Raw genomic sequence first — 27,667 nt, forward strand, 5'->3', positions numbered from 1 at the left:
AACTTTCAGCTTCGTAACTTTGCAGATATTGTTTATGCTCAAACAGCAACATTACACACTAACTAATGTTAAAAAAGTGAAATCGCAATCAACCACCCCCTTAATCTTTTTGAAAGAAGACATATGAGATTACATGAAATTAATTTGAGTTCTCCATGTGTCCTCCATTTTGGCTCATTGCCGCCTATGAGAATTTGTTGATAAGCTATCACGCTGCAAAAACAAAAAATAAAATCTGTCTTGTTTTTCATTGTGTTTAAACTTTAAATCAATCTTAAACCAAGATACATTTATTTGATAAGCAAAATGACATATGATATTAAGTCTTGTTTTCTGAAAGAAAAAACATCTAAAAGTAAGTTTATGCTTAAAACAAGAAAATAAATCTACCAATTGGATAAGAAAAATTAACATTAAAGGAATAGTTCACCCAAAAATGAAAATTAGCTGAAAATGTATTCACCCTCAGGTCATCCAAAATGTAGGTTTCTTCAGCAGAACAAATTTAGGGAATTTTAGCTGCTAAATTTGCTAAACACTAAATTTCTCTATATCTGTTCAAAATGAAGAAACAAAGTCATCTACATCTTGGATGGCCTTTTTTTTTTTTTTTTGGATGAACTGTTTCTTTATTTCAAATGGAAAACTTTTTTTTCTTCCCCCATTAGCTGATTTTTTTTTCTGAAAACAAGACTTAATATCATAAGTCATCTTATTTTCCAGGTATTGTTAATGTATAGTGTCTTGACGGTAGATGTCTGTACTGGAAAACAGTATACTGATTCTTATTGATTTTTTGCAGTGCATTTGTGAGTTAGAGATGTGGCTGTTCTCCTTTGCTCTTATAAATGTTTACTCATTGAGATTGCCTTGTTTTCATGTGTTTTCCTGTGGTTGAGCAACCACATCCTGAATTTGTAACACATGGACTCTGCCCCCTTATCACAGATAATACGACCAATTTCTGTCTCATTGCTGTATAAGGAAATTTAATAAATGTAACTGGGGTCATCTAGAGGCCAGTGCCTTAAAAGGAACCTGAAACTAGATTTATTTGTTGAACAAATATAGCGAAGAACTTTGTATCTCTGAATATTATAGCTGAGTAATAATCGCTGAAACGGTTTCTAGATGTTTACTTGGTCTCATCACAGCGGCTGTCATATGTTTAGTTTGTTGTTTATAACAACAGCTAAACAATGTGGTTTTTATTTGTGATATTATAAACCGCGTCGTGATTCATTGTGGCTTTAACCTTGACAAGAGCGTCGTCAGTCACAAAGCATGGATTTGAAAGCAAGATTTTAATGTTACCCTCTAAAGTTATACAAAGAAAAAAATGAAGCTGTCAAAGACTAGAGCTTTCTTCTCCGTCTCGCTCAGTCTTTCTCTTTGGCCATTGGCAAGTGCTTTCAAGAAAAACTGCCATGTTGCCTCAGCAAGTAATTAATGCAGTGTGGTGCAAGTCCTAGAGGTCTGTTTGTAAATGAAAAGCAAAGTATGTTATCAACATTTCACATGTCATGGGACTGAAATATTCATACCACAGGCATGCTTCAATCTGTCTGTGAGCTGATGTCACTGCCGCTCAGTATTGCTGTCAGAGCAGTCCGTCAGCGGCTGTCACATATGACTGGAGAGTTCTGGCACATTTAGGCCATGCTCTCCTTTGCTCTAGAGCAGTGAATCTCAACCTTTTGGCGTACCGGACCCCTGTCCAATTCAGAACCATCCTCAAGGACCCCCAGAACAAAATTGACTCATCTATGTATCATTTGTATCTTTGTGAGGACCAAATGCAGTCAAGTATAATTCAAATTAGTTGACTTGTCCAGTATTTGGCCATATCATCAGCTATATTGGATTTTTCTTTCATGGGAACATGTCATGTCACAAAAATTCATACTTTATACGGACCCCCTTGCCTTACGTCAAGGACCACTAGGGGTCCACGGACCCCTGGTTGAGAAACACTGCTCTAGAGCACTAGAGATGAGCAGATAGGACGCGGGCCAATAAACATGCATCACTGCTGCTCTAAATATGGTAGACGATCACTTCTGCTTCTCTCAAGTAAGAAAACATCTTCCTAAGTTGGGGACTATCACTATTACTATTAAATTCAATTTTAGTAATATAAAGGATTATCAGTTACATTTCTAACGCCCTGTTTACGCCTGGTATTAAGATGCATTTTTAGTGATCCGATCAGAAGAGGTGAACCAAGACGCATTACTGTTTACACCTGGTCTTAACATGTGTTTTAAAACAGTGGTTTTCAAACCCTGGGTCCCAAAAAACGGGACCAGGAACAAAACAAAATAAAGGATAAAATGAAAGTAAGCAGCAGCCTTACGGCAGACTCCAGTGTGCATCTGTCTCTCTGTGTTTGCGCTCTGGACAGCATCAAAGGTTTCTATTTACAAAGTTTTTTTGCAGCGTTGAACATTGTAGCCAATGCAGATATATCTGTTGATTTTTTTTTAACGCGGTGGCCAATCAGTTTTAGTTACTCAGAATCCACTCACCACTCAAAACGTTTTTGTTCAGTCCTGAGTTCTGCAAGCTAATCCTCTCATTATAATAAACAAAGTGTAGACGCGATGTAAATAAAAGATGTATTGCACCGTGTAGAGAGAATCATTGATTATAATGGAATTTTTTTGCGATAAACTCAAATCAGTGACGTTTTTTCAGTGGTTATTAAGGGAGCGCTCTTTGCGCGCTTTCTTGGCTATATATAATCCATTCAGAATTTGAATAAAATTTTAGTTTTTTGCCAGCGCCGATAGCCTTCTGGTCAGCATGCCAACATACAGCGCCGTTGAGCTAAGAGGTGTCCCGAGTTCGAATCCCAGTTCGAGTTCCTTTCCCGATCCCATCCCCCTCTCTCTCCCACTTCGCTTCCTGTCAGCTCTTCACTCTCCTATCATATACATATATATGGGTCGCTTCAATTTAAAAAAGAAAAAAGCTCTTTAAAAAGTTTGAAAACCACTGTTTTAAAAGCATCTCCTGTGACTATTTGTGTTTGGATTCTGTCCCCTCTAATTTCGTCAAGCTCTACATCACTTTCACTGGAGCGCCAAGTGCGGCACACAAGTACAATTGAATAAATGAAGCCATTACACTGCTTACAAGCGAGTGGGAAAGGAAGGGAATGGAAAGGATACAAATGGTAACCACAATTTCAATCGGTGTGCTTTTGGCCCAAAATAGCAAAGTTGAAATCTTGGTTTTGGTGCGTGTCCACAAAACACGTCCCATTACGCTCACAGGTTAGGTCAGTGGACAGTGAGTAGGCAGTCTTTTGTGGCTGTAAAAACTCATTCAACCACGTGAATGCCTACGCAACAAAAGCAATGCAGTCGAATAATACAGCGTTTTGAAATACTTCAGGAAGTGGTCAAAAGTGGACAAGCTTAAAACCTTTAGACCCTGTTTACAACCTTATTTAAGGCTGTTCACTTAAATTAAAACAAATGAAAGCAACATGTGTTCTAAAATTTGCTCAAAATATCAGACATGTTTGATATCCTCAGATTGGATGGAATCATCAAGCTTCTGTGCCCACCACACACTACATGATTTCATTGAAATCTTTCAAGTCTGAATGCCCAAAATCTGCAAAAATGTAAACAATGTACATTTCTGTATTTCTTTATATTCTATTTCTCTTTGTCATAAACAGCCCAACAGGACACCCCGTTTTATGAGGAGTGGTGGTTTCTCATCGTGTTGGCGTTGTGTGGCCTGATTCTGCTGTTGCTGGTGGTTTTTGGTCTCGTCTTGCACGGACAGAACAGGAAGTACAAGAGCTGTGGAACAGGTGACCTGAACTAAACCTCTTCAGCCTTCTCATGACGCATCCATCCTCCCTCACATAATCATTTTATGCTGTAAATTTGCATACATATTCATCCAGATAAACACATCCACCCACTCAGACTCCCACGCCGTCCAGCAAACAGCGATTAAAAATTTGACCCAGGTGATGTTTTTGCTGTGATGATGATATGCTGACTGCTGTAGGTAAAGCTGTGTCCACGGTGGAGGAGACAGTCACGCTGGACAATGGAGGCTTCACGGCTCTAGAGCTCAACAGCAGGCCTGTTCATGTCAAGGGTGTCTTCTTGAGGAAGAATGGCACCAGGTACTGTAACCACACAGCTTATATATGCGCCGTCATCTGATGAATTCACAATACGGTTTTGATATTTTTGTGGTATTTCATAAAAGCAATCTTACCAGTTTAAGCAGTCAGTAAATGTGTTGAAATAGTCATTTCGATAGGAATCCACATGATTGGGAATTTCATGTTCCCCACACAGATTTCGCAACAGGTTCAACGAATTTGCCAGATTGGCCAACAGAAGGCTGTTTGGTTTGAAAGTGACTTAAGAGTGAGCTGTGCTTTATACATTGAAACATTTTGTCTCCAAAATTTTGCCAAGCCTATGCACTTTAAGTTGCTACAGTATCACTTAGGGTTAGGATAAAGGGAGGTAGGCAAACAAAGAGATTATGTTCCTCAAGACGCACAACAGAGCAAGTTTATAATTGGCTTACGTCACATACGCCCTTACCACTTCCTTTTGTCTCCAAGCAGGTCCCCTCCCCGACCCAATCCAGCCGGACTGCGCTATTCCGACGAAGACATCTGTAGCAACTACAACGGCGTGGTTTCCACGGAGAGCACCGCGCTGACAGAGAGGCCTGCAGAGATGTCAGAGTCTGAGGTGGAGTGATGCATATCTACCCATTAACCCTTTGCAGAGAGTTTGATTGACAGGCGATCTGACCAGTCATAACGCCAAATCTGCCAAACCAGACTGGAGAGTAGATTAACGTTGGTGGATTTGAACTTGAAAAGTGGTGTGTATTGATGTCTTTCCACAGTTGAAACAAGATACCTTCTGGTGTTCATTCATGTTTATTACGCGATATAACTAGTAAAGAGGAAGAGATGATCTGTTCATGTGCTGCTTGAACTAAGGCACTACAGTGATCTGTCACGACACTTTAAAGAGCCACAAAACGGTATTTATTGTTTAAATTTCTTTAAAAAAAAGCTGAGACTTTGCTTCATACTTATAGTAACCTGCTCTGTCTTGTCCATTTCGCAATGTATTTTTCACTACATGAGAACATGATGTGTGGTGTGAGAGCAGCATGGCTTGTCGGACATAGCAACATTAACGAATGAGGGCAGGTTTTTACGAAGGGTCAATTGGGGTTTTCTTCGACCAGCTGACTTTCCATTATCTCTTGCATACAAGATATCGCAAACATAAATCTTCCAAGTGTGTGATTTCCACTCTCATATTTCCATGATCAGGCCACAGACAGCGAGTGCGAAGAGGAGCCGATCAAACACTCGTTCGTGAATCACTACATGAGCGACCCGTCATACTTCAACTCGTGGAAGCGGCAGCAGAAGGGGCTGAAGCAAACGCTGGCCTGTTCCTATGATGAATGTGCCAGCGGGGACACCGAGTCCTACTATCAGACAGTGGTCACGCAGCACAGCGTTGGCGGGGTCTACACCCCTACCGGCCAGCCCGCGCCAGGCTCACGGACGCCCGTCACAGGCTTCTCCTCGTTCGTGTGACATACAAGAGGACCCGGACCCCTCTTTGCGGCTCGGACAACATAGTTGCAGAGGAAATTCTCTGGTTTCGCACAGTACTATCACCACGAGCACTACAAGAGACATCACATGTGACCGCTCATCGAGTTGCTGGATCCGGAATGTACTCGATTAATGATCAAGATCATTATTAAGAGAAGGGGAGAAGAAATGATTTTTATATGCCAATACAGAAGACTAATCAGAGTTACTGTTAATGTACGTGCCCCTCCTGTTTGCAGCCTTGGTTGTGAAAGATGCATAAATGTCTGGTTTTAATGAGCAGGACGCAACAGAAAACGCCTGTACATGTGACGAGACATTCTCGCTCTAAAGAGCGGCATATATTCACACTTAACATTCCTGCCCTTACCACATTGAAAAGAACTTGAGGAAAAAGCTAAGTGAAAAACACGCTGTAATTACTGTATACTCTTGTCTGAATAATCTCATCTCACTGTCAGTGTCGCTATATATACATGTTGCACTCGAGATCGTAAAGGTCATGAAATGTAAATCTTCTCTAATGGATTTGATTCGCGTTCACGCGGCCTGGATAATGAAGCACGGTTGTTTTCAGTATATTCTCTATAGACTCACCAGCAAGAAAACCTACGGAGGCTGTTAGAAGAAGCCAGACAGCTCTGGTTCCCTGCCTCTGTGTAATCAGACGGTGAGACAGTGCCAGATGTGTTGTGATTTGTGCCATTGCTCATTCTCACACATATCAACAAGTTCATAGTTGTTGTTGTTTTTATTTGGCTTTTACTCTTCTTGTTTTGTTCCTGTCTGTTTGGCCTCGCTTAGGAACTGCAAACACTCACTTGAAATTATTTAATGAACGATTGTATGAATTGTATGTGAGGAGATCAGTATGCGGTTGCTTCGCACATATGTTCTGCACTTTTGAGCCATAAACATTTCAGTTTCCTTCTTTTGATGGAATATTTGCTTTTTTACAGGCTTGTAAAAAGTGTAATTTTACAGTGCGATTTTAGAATGAATTTGTATGAATTTTGTTGTTCACTGTAGTGTTCTTCAGAAGTGACGTAAAGTAGTTCCGTTGTTCTTTCACAAGAAGTATGAATTTTTGCAGTTCTTGAAAATGCCAACACAAGAAGTACAGTAATCAAACAAGAGTGTACTGTTATGGAAATGTTTGTTTCAATCCGACCAACTGTTTTAGCACAAGTGTATGTCATGGGCGTTCATGAAGTAAAGATTTTTTTATGATAAATTAAATGTTTGTTGTTCAGTTAAATGCCTCCAACAACAATGTCATCCTGATAATACGTCAACATGCACGATAAATCATGACAGAAAAAAATAAGTTTCACACAGATTTGGGAAAGCATTTAATCAAATCATCACTTTTATCACAGAATAGACTAGCTGTATTTTGTATCTCTGTCATGCCTGTTGGCTGAATGTTGGGGAATCTATAGACAGTTTTTTGTTGTTGCAACCATTTGAAAAAAAAGGTGTGAAGTATAATTTACACAAAATTACCTTTTTCAGCACAATTTAAACTAAACTGTAACAATTCATGAAACAGATAAATGTAAAGGTAACAAAGCAAAACAACAATAAATGTTGTGCAACGTAATCATCATCATCAGTGTTAAAAAAGTATGTATACAAATGACAACTTGGACTGACCTGACATGTATGAGCAACATCATTATCCTAAAATCACTGTTCATCCTTTCAGATAAAATCTGCATTCTTGAAATCATTTTCTCTGGTCTGAATGTTAACTAATGTGGTTTTGTGTTCACCCAACAAGCTATTAAAAATATATATAATGTTACTGGACATGCCAATTGAAACAAAACTAGCATCAGTATTAATTACTTTTGTATAATTAAAATAAAAAAAATAGATTTTCTGATCGGCATTCATACCATTTGACACGGCAACACACATTTTTTAATCGGCACTGGAACATATTAAGCATCCATTCGCAGGTTATAAAATCATGTAATCATAAATGCTATACATGTGTATATTATATACGTATATATAGCCTATATATAAAATAAGACTGAACTCAGTTACACTTTTTGTCCAATGGGTGTCACTATGAACTGTTAAAATGCAATGAAAGGACACCTAATGTTTTTAATTGTGCAACAGAACACAGAGGAAGTGTGTTTTATAAAGTCGCAGGGCTTTACTGTCTTCTAAGGTGAGTAAAATCGATGTGCTACTTTATTTGACACTTGGTTTCGGTTGTTTGTGTCTTTCGTCGTTTTTATGTACGTTTCCTAATAAAGACAACTGAAGACTTATGTAACCTCTGCTGCTTAGTGCAGTTAACGCCTATAACTCGACACGTAAAAATGTCAAATGTTAAAACTGTAATAACCTGTCACGTGTTGCCTTATTTGGTCGTCGTGCTCACCTGCAAACCACGCCCTCTTCCGGATCATGAGCCGTCTGATGAACATAAATAGAGACACAGCCATCAGTGTGCAGTAGAACTTCAACTGAAGAATACAGCGCAAGGCTGACAGCTGACTTACAATGATTGATCTCCCAGCTCTGTCTGTGACCTGGACCCTGGTGCTTCTGGTCCTAACACTTCTGTATATGTGAGTATTACACAACAGGTTAAAGAAAATATTATTCGGCTATGCAGTATTCTGTTGCGTTATATTGTTATAATGTGTTAAAGCTTTTAGTTCAGCATCTGTATCTGTTTTTAATAAAAAAAATTAAATAGTATTGTCTTGTATTTGTGTACGTCATCACACTGTACAGTTCGTAAAATCTATATCTATATCTAATGGCTTTCATGTGGTTATGTAGCCTAATATCTCTGTGTTATCGATCCCACTGAAGTTATGGTGTTTGGCCACATGGATTTTTTAAGAAACTGGGAATTCCAGGACCAAGGCCTTGGCCTTTCTTTGGCACATTTCTCTCATACACTAAAGTGAGTAATTATGTAACTCCTGTAGAATAATATTGGGCAGCGCATTCCAATGATGCTGGAGCAATAAGACTCTTTTTATCCTTCTTTCTTCTATGTCTATATGCAAATGTATTTTAGGGTTTTTTCAATTTCGATATGGAGTGTGCTAAGAAGTATGGAAAAGTTTGGGGGTGAGTCTCAGTCATACATTTACATTAAATATGATGTTATGCTTAATTAAGTCAGGTTTATTGTCTGTTTAAAAGTATTTCCTAACTGGGTGCTTTATTAGTGGATCACAACAGATCATTCAAAAGTCTGAGGATTTTATTTTATTTTATTATTTTTATTTTATGTAAATGAAGTCTTTATGCTCACCAAGGATGCATTTATTTTACAGTAAAAACAGTAAGATTGTGAAATATTATTATATTGTGAAATATTATATTTTAAATACCTGCTTTCTATGTTAATATATTTTAAAATGTAATTAATTACTGTGATGGTAAAGCTGAATTTTCAGCATCATTACTCCAGTCTTCAGTGTCACATGATTCTTCAGAAATCATTCTGATATACTGATTTTGCAAATCAGCAACGTTGAAAACAGTTGTTCTGCTGAATATTTGTTATACTTTTTGTCAGGATTCTTTAAACTGAAAGCTCAAAAGAACAGCATTTATTCACTACAGAAATCTTTTGTAACATTATACATGTATTTTATGTAAATTTTGATCTGTTGAATGCATCCTTAAGTAGAAGTATTAATAAAAAAATTTACTGACCCCAAACTTTTGAATGGTAGTGTAGGTATTTGGCTGAATCACTGTGACTGCAAACTGATCAATATTCCTTTCATTGCTCAGGATCTATGATGGAAGGCTCCCAATATTAATGGTTACTGACCTGGAAATGATCAAAGCGATTATGGTGAAAGAATGTTATTCAACCTTCACTAACAGAAGGGTAAGCTCACCTTCAAAGTTGTACAGAAAGTGTGATAATGACGGGAAGCTGAGGATTTCTTTACGCCCCAGTAAACATCATCTTTTTGGAATTTGTACAGGAAACAAATGCAGACCTTGCTGGCCCCTTTGCTGATGGAATAACTGTAGTTAAAGATGAGAGATGGAAGAGAATCCGCAGTTCACTCTCTCCATATTTCACAAGTGGTCGACTGAAGGAGGTGTAAACCTTAAAGTGATAGTTCACCCAATCATAAAAATTCTGTCATCTCTCATGTTGTTTAAAATATGAATGACTTTCTTTATTCTTTGTAAAAGATATTATAAAGTTGTTAAACAGATATGGAACAAATTTAGAGTGAAATGTCCCTTTAACATGAGCAGACATTGGCATCTCCGTATTCTCCACTTCTATATAGAAGTTTTTGTCGCAAAAAAACGTATTTTATTATATACTTTTATATAATATTTAGATTTATATTATTTCATGCTCTACTTGTTGCTCTCTCTGACACATATGTAACTAACACTTATTTCTAAATATGTTTCAGATATTTCCCATAGCTGTGACACATGCAGATCGTTTTATTAAAAATATGCAAAAGAAAGACGAGCAGCCAGTTAAAGTAAAAGAGTATGTGTGACATCTGTCTTTAAATAATACATAAAAGCATTCATAGTCAATCATGAACTTTACTAATGCATTTACTGCAGTTCATTTCTTTGTATAAAACCACATAAAATGAATTTAATTTATTGATAAAGTTAATAATATTAATTATGATTATTTTAGATGACATTGGCTTTGTTAGAAAGTAATGATATGTAAATGATCACTATATACTATATCTAATAAGAAACAAACACTGTTTTTATTCCAGAGTTGTGGCTCCGTACAGTTTGGATGTGGTCACCAGCTCATCCTTTAGCGTCGACATCGACTCCATAAACAACGCAGATGATCCTTTTGTTACCAACATCAAGAAGTTTTTCAAGTTCAGTCTGTTCAGTCCTCTCTTTCTGATTTTAGGTATGTCATTTTTATCATTTAAAAAATTGCATTATACTGTATATTAGTTTTACAGCTCTTTACATGAATATATAAATACTGTTTTGAGATCTAAATTTCTTTTTTTTTTTTTTCAGCTTTATTTCCCTCCGTTGCAAATCTTTTGGGGAAAATGGGGATAAGTCTTTTTTCAAGGTCATCTATGGAATTTTTCTATAATGTCCTGAAAAAGATTAAGGACGAGCACAACAAGGAATCAAATGTATGTTATTTCACTCTTAAGCTTATGCATGGCTTAATTGTCCAAAAACTTGTTAGAGCCACTCTTTTAAAGAACCAGAAATGACTTTGTGTTTTTAATCAGGGTCGGGTAGACTTTCTCCAGCTCATGCTCCAGAATCAAATACCTGGTGATCATTTTGAGGACACAGATGAGCAACCAGCAAAAGGTTAGAGAGACAGTACAGAATTTACACATTATAGACTCTATCATTTCAAATGGGACTTGTATTCAAATATGCAGTTTTGTGAATTTGATAGGACTAACAGACCACGAGATTCTCTCCCAGTCCCTCGTTTTCATTCTCGGAGGTTATGAGACGACAAGCACCACTCTCACTTACCTCCTCTATAATCTTGCAACTAATCCAGACTGCCTGGAAAAGCTGCTTGAGGAGATTGACACAAACTTCCCTCCTGATGTGAGAACAACGGCTTCTGCTTTGTTCATAGTTTTTGTCTAGAGAATCTAGCTTAAAGGAATAGTTCACCCAAAAATCAGGCCATCCAAGATGTAGATGAGTTTGATTCTTCATCAGAACAGATTTGGAGAAATGTAGCATTACATCATTTGCTCACCAATGGATCTTCTGCAGTGAATGGGTGCCGTCAGAATGAGAGTCCAAACAGTTGATAAAAACACAATTATCCACATAACTTCAGTCCATCAATTATGTCTTGTGAAGTAAAAAGCTGTGTGTTTCTAAGAAACAAATCCATGATTAAGATGTTTTTAAATTCAAACTGTTACTTCCAGCTAAAATACAAGTCCTCTGTCAATGATTTTGCTTTTTCCAGTGTCTCATCTGAATGAAGACAGTTATGCACAGATCAAGCACCATTTACAAGAGTCAACAAAACTGTTTTAAACCAATATGTTGGTTGGATTTTGATGTGAGAGAACAACAGGGGATGGACTTTTTCACTGTAGGAAGCTTTATTATGGATTATGGAGTAATTTGACCAGAGGGAATGGTTTAAAGTTGAGTGTGTTTAATTAGTTTAATGGTGAATGTGTTTCTTAACAACATGGCATTTCACTTTATAAGACATTAATTGATGAACTGGAGTCGTGTGGATTATTGTGATGTTTTTATCAGCTGTTTGGACTCTCAATGGTGAGCAAGTGATGCAGTGCAAAATTTCTCAAAATCTGTTCTGATGAAGAAATAAAATCATCTACATCTTGATGTCCTGAGTAAATGTTCTTTTTTTTTTGACAAATTATTCCTTAAAGGCAGTTTTGGATTTTAGGGTTCAGTTGTTTTACTTAAGGAACAGGAATTAGGTTTAAAACAAAGCTGAAATATGCATTGGGTATGTCTTGTTTTTTTGTGGTTTATTTAGACTCCCATCACATATGATGCATTGATGAAAATAGATTACTTGGAAATGGCCATCAACGAATCAATGCGTCTCCTTCCCACTACACCACGCTTAGAAAGGGTCTGTAAGAAGACCGTGGAGCTCAATGGGGTGACCATACCAAAGGACACACTGGTTGGAATTCCAACATATGTCTTGTGTCGTGATCCGCAACTCTGGGAGTCGCCTGATGAGTTCAGACCAGAGAGGTGATGTGATTCATCTATCAGACACTAATGCTTTCTGAGCATTTCCTGCACAGCCACAATTTTTCTCACTTTAGTTTTTCTCTCATACTATATAGCATGTAAATTAAAATGTTTGAGACAGTTTAATGGAACAAAAATTGCTAAACTTTATATTTTTTACAGGTTCAGCCCAGAGAGTAAGTCAGAGATTAACCAGTATATTTTCATGCCTTTTGGACTCGGGCCTCGAAATTGCATTGGAATGAGATTCGCCCAAATGATCATGAAGCTTCTTGTTGTGAAGCTGCTTCAGAACTTCAGCATAGAAACATGTAAAGAGACACAGGTTGGTACATCATTTCATCAGAATGTATACATTAGTTACGTGAAGCTGACTATGTTTTGCCTCTTAATTAAACGGGAAGTTATAAATGCATATTCTTTATTTTCTCCTGTTTTCAGATCCCTCTAGAGCTGAATGCTATGTTTCAGCCGAAGGTTCCCATCACACTGAAGTTTATACTAAGATCTCGCAAGGCAAAAGAATAATTAAAATGCAGAACATTTCAATATAATTGATTTGATTTTATACCATGTTATATAGCATTAACAAAATTACTCAAAATTAATTCAATTCAAGTTTATTTGTATAGCGCTTTTCACAATACAAATCATTGCAAAGCAGCTTTACAGGAAATTAAGTTTCCTATTTCTAAATTATATTATGATTATTTATAATATATATGATTATACCCTTAACATCATATTTTTGGATTTAAGGTGTTGATGGTTTACTGGGCCTTGAGCTCTTCTTGATTCATTCATTTTTGTGTCATTTACTTTGCACTGTTATAAATGTAAAAATACGTTATTAAAAGTGTATAATTGTTTAATTACAGAACAATCTAAGCAATGAATGCAAATGTATAGTTATTTTTGTAGCTGTGTGAGACAGGATTATGTGCTTTAATAACAAACTTGAATGGATTTTTGTTGGAAACAGACATCATCGTAACGGAAAGGTAAAATATCAGTTTGTTTGCATCTGCAATGAATATAAATACTTTTTTTTAACATTTAAAAATTCAAACCAGAAAGTAAAACAATTACGAAACAAAAATTTGATGAAACAGCCAAACGTAACAGATAGACAAGACATTAGAAATCAGCTTCCAAAACAACTGCTAGGGAGCTCTCCTGTGTGACAGGCTTCTCATTTGTAATAGTATTTGTAAACAATTGTTGTGGACAGGATTTAATAGATGTGTAATGTCGAAAATATGGTTAGTCTGTCAACATTGTAAGGCTGATTTTCTGTCTCACAGATAGATGACTGTTAGAAAGGGGTGTTATTAAGCAACGCCCACACCCCTACGTATCAGTAAATGTGATTGGTAGGCTTTAAACAGACAGCTGAAACAACCAATAACATGCATACACCTGTAGCGCCCTCTGCACATACTTGCAATTCACCAGAGAGTTGCATCAGTTGAGAAAGTTTTCTTCTCAATACTGAAGATTTGATATGTTTAATACAAAACACTCATATCCAAACATTGCAGCATTTTACCATATCAAATGACAGACATTAATTTGCAGATAAATAGGCTTAGCTCTCTTAACATGTTTAACAGAAAACTCCCTGGATACAGAAACTAACCTTCACAGTCCAGCAGCGTAATTTGTCTCAGTACTCCAGCCTGAGGTCGCTCTGCTTCTCTTTTTGTCCAATGGGTGTCACTGTAAACTGTTCAAATAAATGTTCAATGTTATTGTGCGCATGAGTTTGTTTTATCGAGTCACAGATAGACTTGTGACGGTATTCGGTAATGCGATATATCACGGTAATGACTATGCACGATATTGTTATCGTGGGCTCTTCTAAATACCGTGAATAATAATATATTACAAGTTATTCAGAATTTTGAATGCATTTTAAGAATACTTTTCCCATCAGCTGGTCAAAATGCAATTGTGCGCATGAGTTTGTTTTATCGAGTCACAGACTTGTGACGGTATTCGGTAATGCGATATATCACGGTACTGACTATGCACGATATTGTTATCGTGGGCTCTTCTAAATACCGTGAATAATAATATATTACAAGTTATTCAGAATTTTGAATGCATTTTAAAAATACTTTTCCCGTATAAGAAAAAAGTTATTAAACCTGTTATACTGTATTATGACAGCACTTTTGTAAACTAAATTTCAATACCGTGATCATACCGTATACCGTGATAGAATTATTAGCAATTAATCGCAACATGAAAATTTGATACCGGCATATCCCTAGTCACAGATATCCAACTCGGGCTGTACTCTGTTGTAAAGGTGAGTAGAAACGATGTGATACTCAATTTGAAATTGCATTTTGTGTCTTTCGTCGTTTTCATGTATGTTTTCAACAAAGGAATGGCTGAAGGTTTATGTAGCCTCTGCTGCCTAGTGCAGTTAACACCGATGACCCAACACGAAAATTTATGTCAGAAGTGTCAAAACTGTCATAACCTGTCGATTCTCGCCTTATTTCACTGGTCGCCATGCACACCTGTAGACCACGCCCATCTCCGGATCATGACTAAAACCAAACCAACAGCAACGTTAATGAGGACTCTTGCTGGAGCTCACTGACTTTAGACTGAAGAATACAGCGCAAGGCTGACAGCTGACTTACAATGATTGATCTCCCAGCTCTGTCTGTGACCTGGACCCTGGTGCTTCTGGTCATAACTCTCCTGTTTATGTGAGTATATTCACAGGTCAAAGCAACCATTTTTAAGTCTTACTCTGTGTTATAGCTTTTAGATTAATATCTATATTAGGGTGGCCAGATATAAGGTGTTCCCCCGTGGACAGGCAACGCTTTAAAATCGTAAATATGTCCCGGTTTCAGCTGGATCACTGACCGTTTCTTTGAGTCTGAATATCCTCGTTGTTCTCCTAGCCTCCGTGTCTGGTATCGTTTGCAGAAGAGGGAACGCTGTTTCTCTGCCACTGCAACAAGCTGATTTTGCTGATAGTCGTCAGTGTAGAAAGTCTGTCTGCGAACGCTAAGCTGAACTGCGACATCAGTCCCGCGCTGTGCTGTTCACTGCTGCTACGCCTCTTGATAGGAAATAAACTGATTTCTATAAACTGTGTTGAGTATTTTCTGTAAAGTAGATTATAAAATGGTTTTCGATAGTGTTACATTGAGAATAATTAATCGCCATTTATGTCAGGAGGAGGGCCGAATATTAAAGAACATAAGTAATGTCTTTTATGTTACATAACTTGAATGGAACGAAACCCAACCAAAATGTAGGGTGTTCGTCTATTTTCAGTCAGATTTACTGAAATGTATTTCTTGTGTCATTGTGTTGTGTTAAATTGCTTCAAACCTAAAATACGTTGTTTTCGAGCAGTAGAAGTAATTTAATTTTAAAGGAAATCAGCGTGAGAATGGAGGTGTCTGGTTGCCATGGCAACTACACGTACTCTGTAGTCAGTAAAATCGCTTGAATATTATTTACGGAGTTGCCTTTTATTTTTTGTTTCCTCATAAATATTTGTATGTGTTGTTGAAATCTCAAGCAGTGTAGAACAGAGTATGGCGTATGTACTACAGAAATCTAAATATGATTAAAATGGTGAAAACAACAAAACTAAACTAAAAAATCTGGTCACCCTAATCTCAATCTCTGTTAAATGTATATTATTTTAGTTAGTATTTGTGTGTAGACTTATATTCGTGTTGTTTGTCACTCTAAAGTTATGGTGTTTGGCCACATGGATTTTTTAAGAAACTGGGAATTCCAGGACCAAGGCCTTGGCCTTTCTTTGGCACTCTTCTCTCATACACTAAAGTGAGTAATTAATTATGTAAAGAGTTATTCACTCTTTTAATTTCTCTCTGATTAGTTGTCTATATGCAAATGTATTTTAGGGTTTGTGCAATTTCGATATGGAGTGTGCTATGAAGTATGGAAAAGTTTGGGGGTGAGTCTCAGTCATACATTTACTGTGTTAAAAGAATTTGTCACTCAAGTTATACTATATATACACCTACACATTAGGCAAAATGTCATTCATCGAGTGAAATTACATTTAATTCAATATATGAATATAAATAAAGAAATTGTAGAAGGTACGTTATGTAATATTGTAGTTTGTCCATTGAGTAAAATGTTTAAGCACAGTTGAGATATTTCACAATATAGCAAGCTTCTCACACATTAATAAAACAATTGTTTAAATGGCTGCTGTCTCATATATTTAATACAGTAATGATTACTAGTATCACATTGCCGTCTTTTAACCTGTATGTAACCTGCATGTGAGTATTTTATTTGCTAGGCAATGTATGTACTTCCTAACAGTGCAGTTTATTAGTGGAGCACAACAGTTTGGTGGTATTTGGCTGAATCACTGTGACTGCAAACTGATCGATATTCCTTTCATTGCTCAGGATCTATGATGGAAGGCTCCCAATATTAATGGTTACTGACCTGGAAATGATCAAAGTGATTTTGGTGAAAGAATGTTATTCTAACTTCATTAACAGAAGGGTAAGCTCACCAAAACCCAAACACAGTTTTGTACAAGAAAAGTGTTATTATGGCAATTCAGAGACAGCTAAAGATGCAGTAAAGATCACCATTTTGTAATTTATACAGAAAAGAACTACAGGTCTTGCTGGCCCCTTTGCTGATGGCATAATTATGGTTAAAGATGAGAGATGGAAGAGAATGCGTAGTACACTCTCCCCGTATTTCACAAGTGGTCGACTGAAGGAGGTACAGTGAAGGCCCATAATATGAACTGTATCATGCTTTGTCGTCTAGTCCCAATAATCTCTACTTCTTTGCAGAACAGTAAATTCAGTCAGTGGTTTAGAGTTTCAAATGGAGATGAGGCAAAGTCCAATGCATTTTATTATAGTCTTGTTGCTCACTGGCACATATGTAGCTAACATTTATTTCTAAATATGTTTCAGATATTTCCCATAGCTGTGACACATGCAGATCGTTTTATTAAAAATATGCAAAAGAAAGACAACGAGCAGCCAGTTACAGTAAAAGAGTATGTGTGACATCTGTCTTTAAATAATACATAAAAGCATTCATAGTCAATCATGAACTTTACTAATGCATTTACTGCAGTTCATTTCTTTGTATAAAACCACATAAAATGAATTTAATTTATTGATAAAGTTAATAATATTAATTATGATTATTTTAGATGACATTGGCTTTGTTAGAAAGTAATGATATGTAAATGATCACTATATACTATATCTAATAAGAAACAAACACTGTTTTTATTCCAGAGTTGTGGGTCCGTACAGTTTGGATGTGGTCACCAGCTCCTCCTTTAGCGTCGACATCGACTCCATAAACAACGCAGATGATCCTTTTGTTACCAACATCAAGAAGTTCATCCAGTTTAATATGTTCAATCCTCTCTTTCTGCTAATACGTATGTTATTGCTTGTATAATAATATTGGAAAATGAACAGAAATAATGAAAAAATAAACAAAAATTAAGTTTATTTTCTTGTTTCAGTATTGTTTCCCTCCATTGCAATTATTTTGAAGAAAATGGGGGTTACTCTTTTTTCGAAGTCATCTATGGATTTTTTCTACAGTGCCGTGAAAAAGATTAAGGACGAGCACAACAAGGAATCAGATGTATGTTTGTCACTATTTCACTATGTCATTCACTATCATTTAGATCTGGCAATGATTTTGATGCTTGTGTGTTTTTAATCAGGGTCGGGTAGACTTTCTCCAGCTCATGCTCCAGAATCAAATACCTGGTGATCATTTTGAGGACACAGATGAGCAACCAGCAAAAGGTTAGAGAGACAGTACAAAATTTACACATTATAGACTCTATCATTTCAAATGGGACTTGTATTCAAATATGCAGTTTTGTGAATTTGATAGGACTAACAGACCACGAGATTCTCTCCCAGTCCCTCGTTTTCATTCTCGGAGGTTATGAGACGACAAGCACCACTCTCACTTACCTCCTCTATAATCTTGCAACTAATCCAGACTGCCTGGAAAAGCTGCTTGAGGAGATTGACACAAACTTCCCTCCTGATGTGAGAACAACGGCTTCTGCTTTGTTCATAGTTTTTGTCTAGAGAATCTGAATCTGAGAGTTCTCTGACCCTCCCATAGACAGCAAGGGTCCTTACACGATCAAGGTCCAGAAACGTAGCAAGGACTGTAAAATCGTCCATGTGACATCAGGGGTTCAACCGTAATTTTACGAAGCTACGAGAATACTTCTTGAGCGCAAAAGAACAAAAAATAACGACTTTATTCAATAATTAGTTTCCTCCCTAGCACCATTTTGGAGAGTATCCACTGAACGTAAATTGCATATGCTGTTTTGTGTCAGCTGCGGCATGCAGATACGCTGTTTATGTCGTTTACGCTTTGATTTGAACGAAAACAACGTATCCGCGTGGCGCAGCTGACCCGTGTGGGTTCAACCGTGATTTTACAAAGCTACGAGAATACTTTTTGTGCGCAAAAGAAAAAAATAACAACTTTATTCACTCTGTTACGTCTCCTTAATAGTTGTTAAGGTTATTGGCGTCCAGAAGCATAGGAAAGTAACACAGTAATAAATGAATAAAAGGAATGATTCAAAAAAATAAGAGAATCATTTGTTACCAGAAAATGAATTGTGTGAAGTAATAAACAAACTAGAACACAGAATGAATGGATAAACTTTTAGTTAAAGGTTTTCACCAAACCACCAATTGCTAAATTGCATATGCTGTTTTGTGTCAGCTGCGCCACGCGGATACATTGTTTTTGTTCAAATCAAAGCGTAAACGACGTAAACAGCATATCCGCGTGGCGCAGCTGACACAAAACAGCATACGCAATTTACGTTCAGTGGATACTCTGTTACGTCTCCTTAATAGTTGTTAAGGTTATTGGCGTCCAGAAGCATAGGAAGGGGAAAAATTCAAAAAGGATGGGAAAAAAACCTTCCAAAACACTACGGAACGTAACACCCTCACCCTTAAAAGGCAAACATGTTACATGTTTGAAAGAAAAAACAAGCAATAACCCTCCATTTCTAGACTCTAGACAGAGCATCAGCCACTACATTATCCGTACCTTTTTTGTACTTGATCACAAGGTTGTAGCTCTGCATAATAAGTGACCATCTCATAAGCCTCCGGTTCTGGTTACAAATGCGTGAAATAAAAGTCAGTGGGTTATGATCAGTGTAGACCGTCACAGGACGAATGGAGGAACCAACATACACTTCAAAGTGCTGAAGTGCTAGCAATAAAGCCAACGCCTCTTTCTCTATGGTTGAATAATTACGTTGGCATCTGTTAAACTTCTTTGAGAAGTAGCAAATAGGATGGTTGATGCCATTCTGATCCTCCTGCAAAAGTACCGCACCAGCTCCTACTTCACTTGCGTCAACCTCTAACTTGAACTCCACAGAAAAATTAGGAGCGGATAATACAGGCTCACTACACAACAAAGCTTTGATATTGTCAAAAGCTGTTTGACATTCAGGTGACCATACAAATGATTCAGAAGGGCTAAGTAATGTAGTTAAAGAAACAGCCACAGAAGAAAAATTCCGACAAAAACATCTATAGTAACCGGCCATGCCCAAAAACCTACGCAACTCACGTCGGGTCTTTGGCACTGGAAATTCACTAATTGCTGTAATCTTAGCTGAACCCGGTCGTACCTGTCCTTGACCAACTTGTTTACCTAAATAGGTCACCGTTGCCTTGCCGATCTCACATTTAGTGAGGTTTAAAGTCAAGGATGCTTTCTCCAGACGTTTAAACACAGTTTCCAATAACGACACATGTTCGGGCCAACTCTGAGAGTAAACAATTAAATCATCCAGATATGCATTACAATTGTGAACATCAGCAAGCACTACATTGACCAATCTTTGAAATGTAGCAGCTGCATTTCGCAGTCCAAACGCCATAACGTTGTACTGTAGAAAGCAGTCTGGTGTCACAAAAGCGGAAATTTCAGATGCTCTAGCGGTCAATGGAACTTGCCAGTATCCTTTGAGGAGGTCAAGTTTACTGACAAATTTTGCTGATCCTACACTATCCACACAATCTTCCATCCTTGGCATCGGAAAGCAATCGGGTATCGTTACTTCATTTACCCGACGATAATCTGTACAAAAACGTTTAGTACCATCCGATTTCTGCACCAATAAGCATGGAGAACTCCCAAGGGCTGATAATGGCCCTCGCCAATCCTTTATCTAACAGGTACTGTGTTTCCTGTTTTATTAGAGCTCTCTTAAAAGTATTAACCCTATAAGGGTGTTGTTTAATGGGCTGAGTGTTACTTAATTTAATATCACGTTGCAGTACATTCGTTAATGTAGGAGCATCACCTAAGATAGAGGAGAATTTATTAAAAATCTCAACAATATCCTGCCTTTGGTCAATGGTAAGATGAGCCAAAAAGGCCGACAAGTTCACAAGAGTTTCGGAATTTGATAATCTGGCAGATAATAATGGCGTTTCAGGCTCCAAGAAAACATCCAATTCATCATCTTGCTGCCCCGTAGCTGAACTGGCCCTACACACTACTCCTACTGGAAGAACAGGGCCATTTCCCTTTTCCACGGTAAGAAGGTACCCAACGTCTCTGGAATGATAAGCTTTAATCATGTTAACATGACACAATCGCGTTTGACACTTTCTATCAGGAGTTCTCACCACATAATCGGTCTCACCCTTTTTCTCTAGGATCTCATATGGCCCGGAAAATCGTGCAGATAATGCAGATCCAGGAACGGGAAGCAAGACCAAAACTTGATCACCAACTAAAAAAGATCTGGTCACAGCCCCTTTATCATAGCGCTTTTTCATTATCCCCTGAGCTTTACACAAGGACTCCCTTGCCAGAGCACACGCTTTCTGTAGTCTTTCATGGAGTTTGCTTACGTAATCTAGCACATTTGTTTTATCAGCAGCCTCAATGCCTAGCATGCTTTCCTTTAAAACCTTAAGAGGTCCTCTCACCGTGTGTCCGAAGACCAACTCAGATGGACTGAACCTGAGAGATTCCTGCACGGTTTCCCGAATTGAAAATAAAAGCAATGGAACTCCTTCATCCCACTCGCTTCCTGTCTCAATGCAGTATTTTCTCAACATGGCTTTTAGTGTCTGGTGGAATCTCTCCAGCATTCCTTGACTTTGGGGGTGATGAGCACTAGCCACACGGTGTATAATGTTTAGTGACCTAAAATCTTGTGAACACAATTTAGATAGAAAATTTGTTCCTTGGTCTGTTTGAATGACCTTTGGTAAGCCAAAAGTAGTGAAAAACTTCACTAAAGTTTTAACAACTACTTTGGCTGTAATTTTGCGTAATGGAATAGCTTCCGGATACCGGGTAGCAGTACACATAATTGTGAGCAAGAACTGATTACCCGACTTAGACTTTGGCAAAGGCCCCACACAGTCTACTATCACATGTTCAAAAGGTTCCCCCAACACCGGAATTGGAATTAAAGGAGCTGGCGGAATCACCCGATTAGGTTTACCTGCGTATTGGCAAACATGACAGCTCTTACAGTACAATGTCACGTCACGCTTTAGTCCGTACCAAAAAAAATGTTGAAGAATGCGGTTATAAGTCTTGGTAATCCCCAAATGTCCTGATAATACATGATCATGCGCCAATGTCAAAATCTGCTGACGAAAATTAACAGGCACTACTACTTGATAAACCACGTTCCACTCATCATCGGTAGAATTACTTTTATGCCATTTCCTCATCAGAAAATCGTCTTTAATCAAGAATGAAACATTGCCCAACTCATAATTCCCTACCAGCTTAAAACACTTTTCTAATGAACAATCATTTCTCTGAGCCTCAATGAGTTTTTCACGAGTTACAGTAAACATCACTGGATCACTCACTATAACTTCTCTCACCTTATCACTATCACTGAGCTTGGTTTCTGCAACTTCCTCAGCTCCGCCATCTGTACATAGAAAAGAGTCACCTAAAGAAAAGTCATTCTCTTTCTTTGCTTGGGCACGGGTAACCACACATGCAGGAAATGCACTTGGGTATTTCTCAAACAACTCGTCTGTCTTAACCTGGCTCAGCGGTGAGTCCAACACTTCTAGTGAAGGTACCACCCTCCCTCCAGCTAAATCATTACCCAAAATGAAAGCCACACCTTTCACCGGTAACACTGGGCGTACTCCTACCTCCACCAAATTAGTTACCAAATCAGACTGGAGATAAATGCGATGTATGGGCACCTTCAAAACTTCCATATTAAAACTCTGGACTAACCTACTGGATCCAGCTGACGATTGGTCTGAAAAAGGTAAAACCTCAGCACATATAAAAGACTGCGCAGCTCCGGTGTCACGTAGCATCTGAACTTCCACCTGATCCTCCTTCCTGCCAGTCAAAGAAACAAACCCCTTAAACAAGAAAGGCAAATATGTAGGGTCCAACTCATCATGACCCTGCTCAGAAAATGTACATGAATTAATAGAGTTAACAAATGCAACTTCTTTTTTCTGAGTGGGATGCTTATGCTTCAAAGTTAAACAGTCAGCAATAACATGTCCTTTTCTATGGCAATAAAAACATTCACGAGTTTCTTTGAACTTCTCAGAATTCTGCTTATGCAGCTGAGCACTTACAGAAGCTCTCGGCAGGAAATTCTTCTCAACACCCGTTGACTGAAAAACATGTTTATGCGTAAGCACATACTCGTCCGCTAACACTCCAGCTTGCGATAGCGTTGCTACTTTCTGTTCATTCAGGTACAGCACCATCCTTTCTGGAAGACATTGCTTAAACTCTTCAAGCAATACAAGTTCTCTAAGTGAGTCCAAATCATCAGCCTTACTAGAGGTGCACCACCTATCGAAAAGAATGGCTTTCTCTCGTGCAAACTCTACAAAAGTTTGTGTTGAACTTTTCTTACGGTTACGAAAGTGCTGTCTGTAAGCCTCAGGAACCAACTCATACGCTTTAAGTATAGCCTGCTTAACTACCTCATATTTCAGACCATCTTCCAAAGATAAGGTAGAGTACACTTCTAAAGCTTTGCCTATTAACTTGCATTGTAACAATAATGACCACACCTCTTTAGGCCAACCTAAAGAAGTCGCTATTCTCTCAAAAGCGTTAAAATAACTATCCACTTCAGATTCTCTAAAATTCAGTACCAAAGCAATACGTTTTCCCACATCAAATGTGGTAGAACCCGAATTAGCCGAATTGTCACTCACCAATGAGAAGTTTCGCTGAACAGTGGGGACCGACACAACCTTAGCCGCCTCAATCTCCAACTTACGAATCTTCACTTCTTTCTCGGCTTGAATTTCAAGCCTGCGGACCTGGAGACGCCAATCCAACTCTGCTTGGCGGGCTCGTGTTCGCTCTTGGGCCTCCATATGAAGCCGTGCGATACGCACTTTCGTCTGTGTCCCCCCTCTTGAACTGGGAGTACTAGGCGAAAAAGGCTCAAAAGGTGGCAAAACGGCCCCGCCTTCGGCCTCCGCCTCAGTCGCGGTCGTCCCGGTCGTCTCTACCTCTCCTTTACCTGCCTCAAACACATCCTGCCACTCGCCAACTGGACCGGTCTCTTGGTTAACGTCAGCCAGTTTTAATATTCCCATAGCTGATTAGTCACTTCGGCCTTAATTTGTTTTTTTTAAGATTGCTTAGGAATAGGGATCGGATAGTGGGTAGCTATCACCAACAAGTCATCTTTTCTACATTTTTCAATTACCTCCAACGAAGGATTCTCAAGAAAATTCTGCAAACGAAACGCCATAAGCAAGCTTAGTATTATCACTCTCCATAATAAAAAGATACTCTACCCATCAATCACGCTACCGCTGTCCACGAACAAAACGTTTCCATCAAAACCCACAACTCATTATCTTTTTAATCAAATGATTAAACAAAAAAAAAAAACACGACTCTCCCATTAAAGAATAAGCTTTTAGGACGAGCCCCCAATTATGTTACGTCTCCTTAATAGTTGTTAAGGTTATTGGCGTCCAGAAGTATAGGAAAGTAACACAGTAATAAATGAATAAAAGGAATGATTCAAAAAAATAAGAGAATCGTTTGTTACCAGAAAATGAATTGTGTGAAGTAATAAACAAACTAGAACACAGAATGAATGGATAAACTTTTAGTTAAAGGTTTTCACCAAACCACCAATTGCTCTACAAAAATTTACAGTGAAAACAGAAGTTCAAATGATAAGAAAACTCGTTTACAAATAATATACTCAAACACCAAAATAATCAACTTAAGAGTGAGACAAGAGCGGAGCCTAAATCAAAGAAATTAATAAAACAAAACACCAACTAACTTAAACCAACCTCAATTCTAATCTAATCAAATGAAAAGAAAAGAAATTCTTCAGCATATCAATGCCATACTCTACGCTATCTATCAAAACAAAAATTACAAATGTTAGCTCCCACTCCTAACCTAGTGTTTTTATACAATCTGAAAGGCTACGTGTTGCTTGTGTACGTCACGTGACATATTAACCTTGTCTCAACTCTTGAGTCGAGGAAACGTCCAAAAGAAAACTCTTTGAAGAATACATAGTCAAGTCACAACACAGTCGACAACAACGCAACCCTAAGAACAGCAGAATAATTGGAAAAACACGAACTCACAGCAACAATCACAACTGGCGGACTTAACATGTGGACAACAGAGCCAACAAACTAACGCGAGCCCGAGGAAAAACGCCGCTCCCGTCCAGCGTCACTTCCGACTCCTTATACCCCCGTTAGACTCCGATTGGTTCCTTAAAAGAAGCTTCGTCACGTCAACAATGAAGAATGACAGAGAACTCCTCCAATCACAGGACCTGAGAGTTAAAGACGGGAACAAAATCAAAAAGGATGGGAAAAAACACTACGGAACGTAACACTCTCCAAAATGGCGCTAGGGAGACGAATTGTTGAACAAAGTCGTTTTTTGTTTTTTTTCTTTTGTGCTCAAAATGTATTCTCGTAGCTTCGTAAAATTACGGTTGGACCCCTGATGTCACATGGATTATTTTACAGATCTCCTTGCTATGTTTCTGGATCTTGATCGTGTAAGGACCCTTGCTGTATATGGGAGGGTCAGAGAACTCTCAGATTCCATTAAAAATATCTTAATTTGTGTTCCGAAGATGAACGGAGGTCTTACGCAGGGTTTAGAACGACATGAGGGTGAGTAATTAATGACAGAATTTTCATTGTTGGATGAACTATCACTTTAAAGGCAGTTTTGGATTTTAGGGTTCAGTTGTTTTACTTAAGGAACAGGAATTAGGTTTAAAACAAAGCTGAAATATGCATTGGGTATGTCTTGTTTTTTTGTGGTTTATTTAGACTCCCTTCACATATGATGCATTGATGAAAATAGATTACTTGGAAATGGCCATCAACGAATCAATGCGTCTCCTTCCCACTGCACCACGCTTAGAAAGGTCCTCTAAGAAAACTGTGGAGATCAATGGGGTGACCATACCAAAGGACACTCTGGTTGGAATTCCTGTATATGTTTTGTGTCGTGATCCGCAACTCTGGGAGTCGCCTGATGAGTTCAGACCGGAGAGGTGATGTCTATTTTTTTTCACAACCACAGTTTTTCTCACTTCAGTTTTTCTCACATATGATCATCTTACAACATGTGATTTATACAGTTTACAGAACCACGTACCAGATTTAAGCTGGCTAAACAAAATTAAAACAGCCTTTAGAATGTAAGGAAGCATCCTTATTTACTGTAGTACCTTACTAAATCAAACAAAAGCCGGTACTTTGATTTTACACAGTTTTCTTAAAAGAAGTGGTTACAAACACATCTACAAACAGTGGATTCAAACATGTCTACAAACAGTGAATTCAATATATCACTATAGGTTCAGCCCAGAGAGTAAGTCAGAGATAAACCAGTACGCTTTCCTGCCTTTTGGACTCGGGCCTCGAAATTGCATTGGAATGAGATATGCCCAATTGATCATGAAGCTTCTTGTTGTGAAGCTGCTTCAGAACTTCAGCATGGAAACATGTAAAGAGACACAGGTTGGTACACTGACTGTCATCAATTAGAATTTATATACATTAGTTATGTGAGACAGACTGTGCATTGCATCTTGAATTAATTAATTGTTGTTTATTTTCTCTCTTTTTTTTCCTCAGATCCCTCTAGAGATGAATGCCGCTTTTCAGCCGAAGGTTCCCATCACACTGAAGTTTATACCAAGATCTCACAAGGCAAAACAATAATGCAATGCAAAACGGTTATATACATTATATAATTATGAATAATAAGAATTTTTTTAAATCATTTTAATCATGAAGACTGAAACACATTATAATATTTACACAATTAATAATTCTCTTTTTATCATTTCATTATATTATCAGACATTTAATGTTCACCTTTTACATTTCATTGAAATGAGCCATTGTAAAGTTCACTGTATGATTTATGGTGCTCAAGATTGATGGACCTTGAGCTCTTCCTGGTTCATTCATTTTGTGTCATTTGTTTAATGCTTATTGAAATGTAATAAATATGTTTTAAAAGAAACAACATTGTGCACATTTAATTATATACTTATATGTTTTATAAAATAAAAACAATTAAATAGTTTACTGTATATGTACATTGTATATATAATGTATATACATTGTATATAATCAATGCAATGTATATTCATGTGGCTGTAAAGAAGATGTGAAGTTCTTTTCTATCATATCATCAGAATTATTTTACCAAATAAAATGTGCCCATGTGAGAAATACTTTCTGTGAAAAAATGGTTGTTATTCATTGCACCCAGAAAGCCCATAAAACGGAATCCAGTGTCCTGCATTTCAGTTGGCAATGAAGGCTAAACAGGAAGAGATTGTTTGTTTTCATGCCACTTACAGCCTTAATTGCACTGCCATGCTCTGGAAAACCACCAGTATAAAACAGGTATTAGAAAAGAAAATGCTTTTTCAGCACTGGCAGTTATTTTGCCAAAATGGGGCATACATTTTTAACACTAATCATAAGCCCATGTATAATTGATTCATATTATATGATGTATTATATAAAAAAAAAAATTCTAGGTCCTTTTAAAATTTACATTAAGACTAACTCACTATTTAAATGTATTGTGTTATGATAATGAAATTGATTTGATTAGACCTGAGATTCTCCTCAAGGGTTATTGTTTGTATACCCACTTTATCAAAAGAATGAATTACTATATCATTAAATGAGTAGTTAGATGAGTAAGTATACGTATAGTTAG

General features: G+C 37.6%; 3 protein-coding genes and 2 long non-coding RNA genes across 9 annotated transcripts in view; 4 read left to right on the forward strand and 1 right to left on the reverse strand.

Annotated features, from left to right (window-relative positions):
• The window catches only part of LOC107703405 (protein sidekick-1-like), a 334,600-nt gene extending 328,965 nt beyond the window's left edge, over positions 1-5,635 (forward strand). For 2 of the 4 annotated variants that reach the window (XM_016506019.1, XM_016506022.1), the window contains exons 42-45: positions 3,692-3,829; positions 4,033-4,153; positions 4,607-4,739; positions 5,339-5,635. In XM_016506019.1, the coding sequence (XP_016361505.1) occupies positions 3,692-3,829; positions 4,033-4,153; positions 4,607-4,739; positions 5,339-5,611 (665 nt within the window). In that variant the 3' untranslated portion in view covers positions 5,612-5,635. The remainder of the gene's footprint in view (positions 1-3,691; positions 3,830-4,032; positions 4,154-4,606; positions 4,740-5,338) is intronic. The other 2 variants (XM_016506020.1, XM_016506021.1) reach the window with 2 other exon arrangements.
• Positions 5,636-7,022: 1,387 nt separating this feature from the next.
• Positions 7,023-8,106, reverse strand: LOC107703408 (uncharacterized). Its single transcript, XR_001635837.1, has 3 exons — positions 8,034-8,106; positions 7,289-7,415; positions 7,023-7,068 (listed from the first exon to the last, which is right to left on the reverse strand). It is a non-coding gene; the product is annotated as an uncharacterized LOC107703408 (long non-coding RNA).
• On the forward strand, positions 7,715-12,942 carry LOC107703407 (cytochrome P450 3A30-like). Of its 2 annotated transcripts, XM_016506025.1 has the most exons (14): positions 7,715-7,817; positions 8,095-8,223; positions 8,474-8,567; positions 8,685-8,737; positions 9,413-9,512; positions 9,613-9,732; positions 10,063-10,145; positions 10,393-10,541; positions 10,658-10,782; positions 10,885-10,969; positions 11,061-11,221; positions 12,147-12,373; positions 12,536-12,698; positions 12,815-12,942. In XM_016506025.1, the coding sequence occupies exons 2-14, from the start codon at positions 8,156-8,158 to the stop codon at positions 12,899-12,901; spliced, it is 1,515 nt and encodes a 504-aa protein (XP_016361511.1). In that variant the 5' UTR covers positions 7,715-7,817; positions 8,095-8,155; the 3' UTR covers positions 12,902-12,942. The 2 variants fall into 2 exon arrangements, with proteins under 2 accessions (XP_016361511.1, XP_016361510.1); XM_016506024.1 differs by lacking the exon at positions 7,715-7,817 and having other exon boundaries at positions 8,064-8,223.
• A 1,765-nt stretch (positions 12,943-14,707) lies between these two features.
• Positions 14,708-26,699, forward strand: cyp3c4 (cytochrome P450, family 3, subfamily C, polypeptide 4). The gene is made up of 13 exons (XM_016506023.1): positions 14,708-15,099; positions 16,108-16,201; positions 16,282-16,334; positions 16,804-16,903; positions 17,012-17,131; positions 17,332-17,417; positions 17,665-17,813; positions 17,901-18,025; positions 18,108-18,192; positions 18,284-18,444; positions 25,750-25,976; positions 26,283-26,445; positions 26,563-26,699. The coding sequence occupies exons 1-13, from the start codon at positions 15,032-15,034 to the stop codon at positions 26,647-26,649; spliced, it is 1,518 nt and encodes a 505-aa protein (XP_016361509.1). The 5' UTR covers positions 14,708-15,031; the 3' UTR covers positions 26,650-26,699.
• Positions 18,993-24,771, forward strand: LOC107703410 (uncharacterized). The gene is made up of 2 exons (XR_001635838.1): positions 18,993-19,094; positions 24,553-24,771. It is a non-coding gene; the product is annotated as an uncharacterized LOC107703410 (long non-coding RNA).
• Positions 26,700-27,667: the final 968 nt, after the last annotated feature.

The sequence above is a fragment of the Sinocyclocheilus anshuiensis genome, unplaced genomic scaffold (genome assembly GCF_001515605.1).
Source record: "Sinocyclocheilus anshuiensis isolate Anshui unplaced genomic scaffold, SAMN03320099.WGS_v1.1 scaffold58, whole genome shotgun sequence".
Classification (NCBI taxonomy): domain Eukaryota; kingdom Metazoa; phylum Chordata; class Actinopteri; order Cypriniformes; family Cyprinidae; genus Sinocyclocheilus; species Sinocyclocheilus anshuiensis.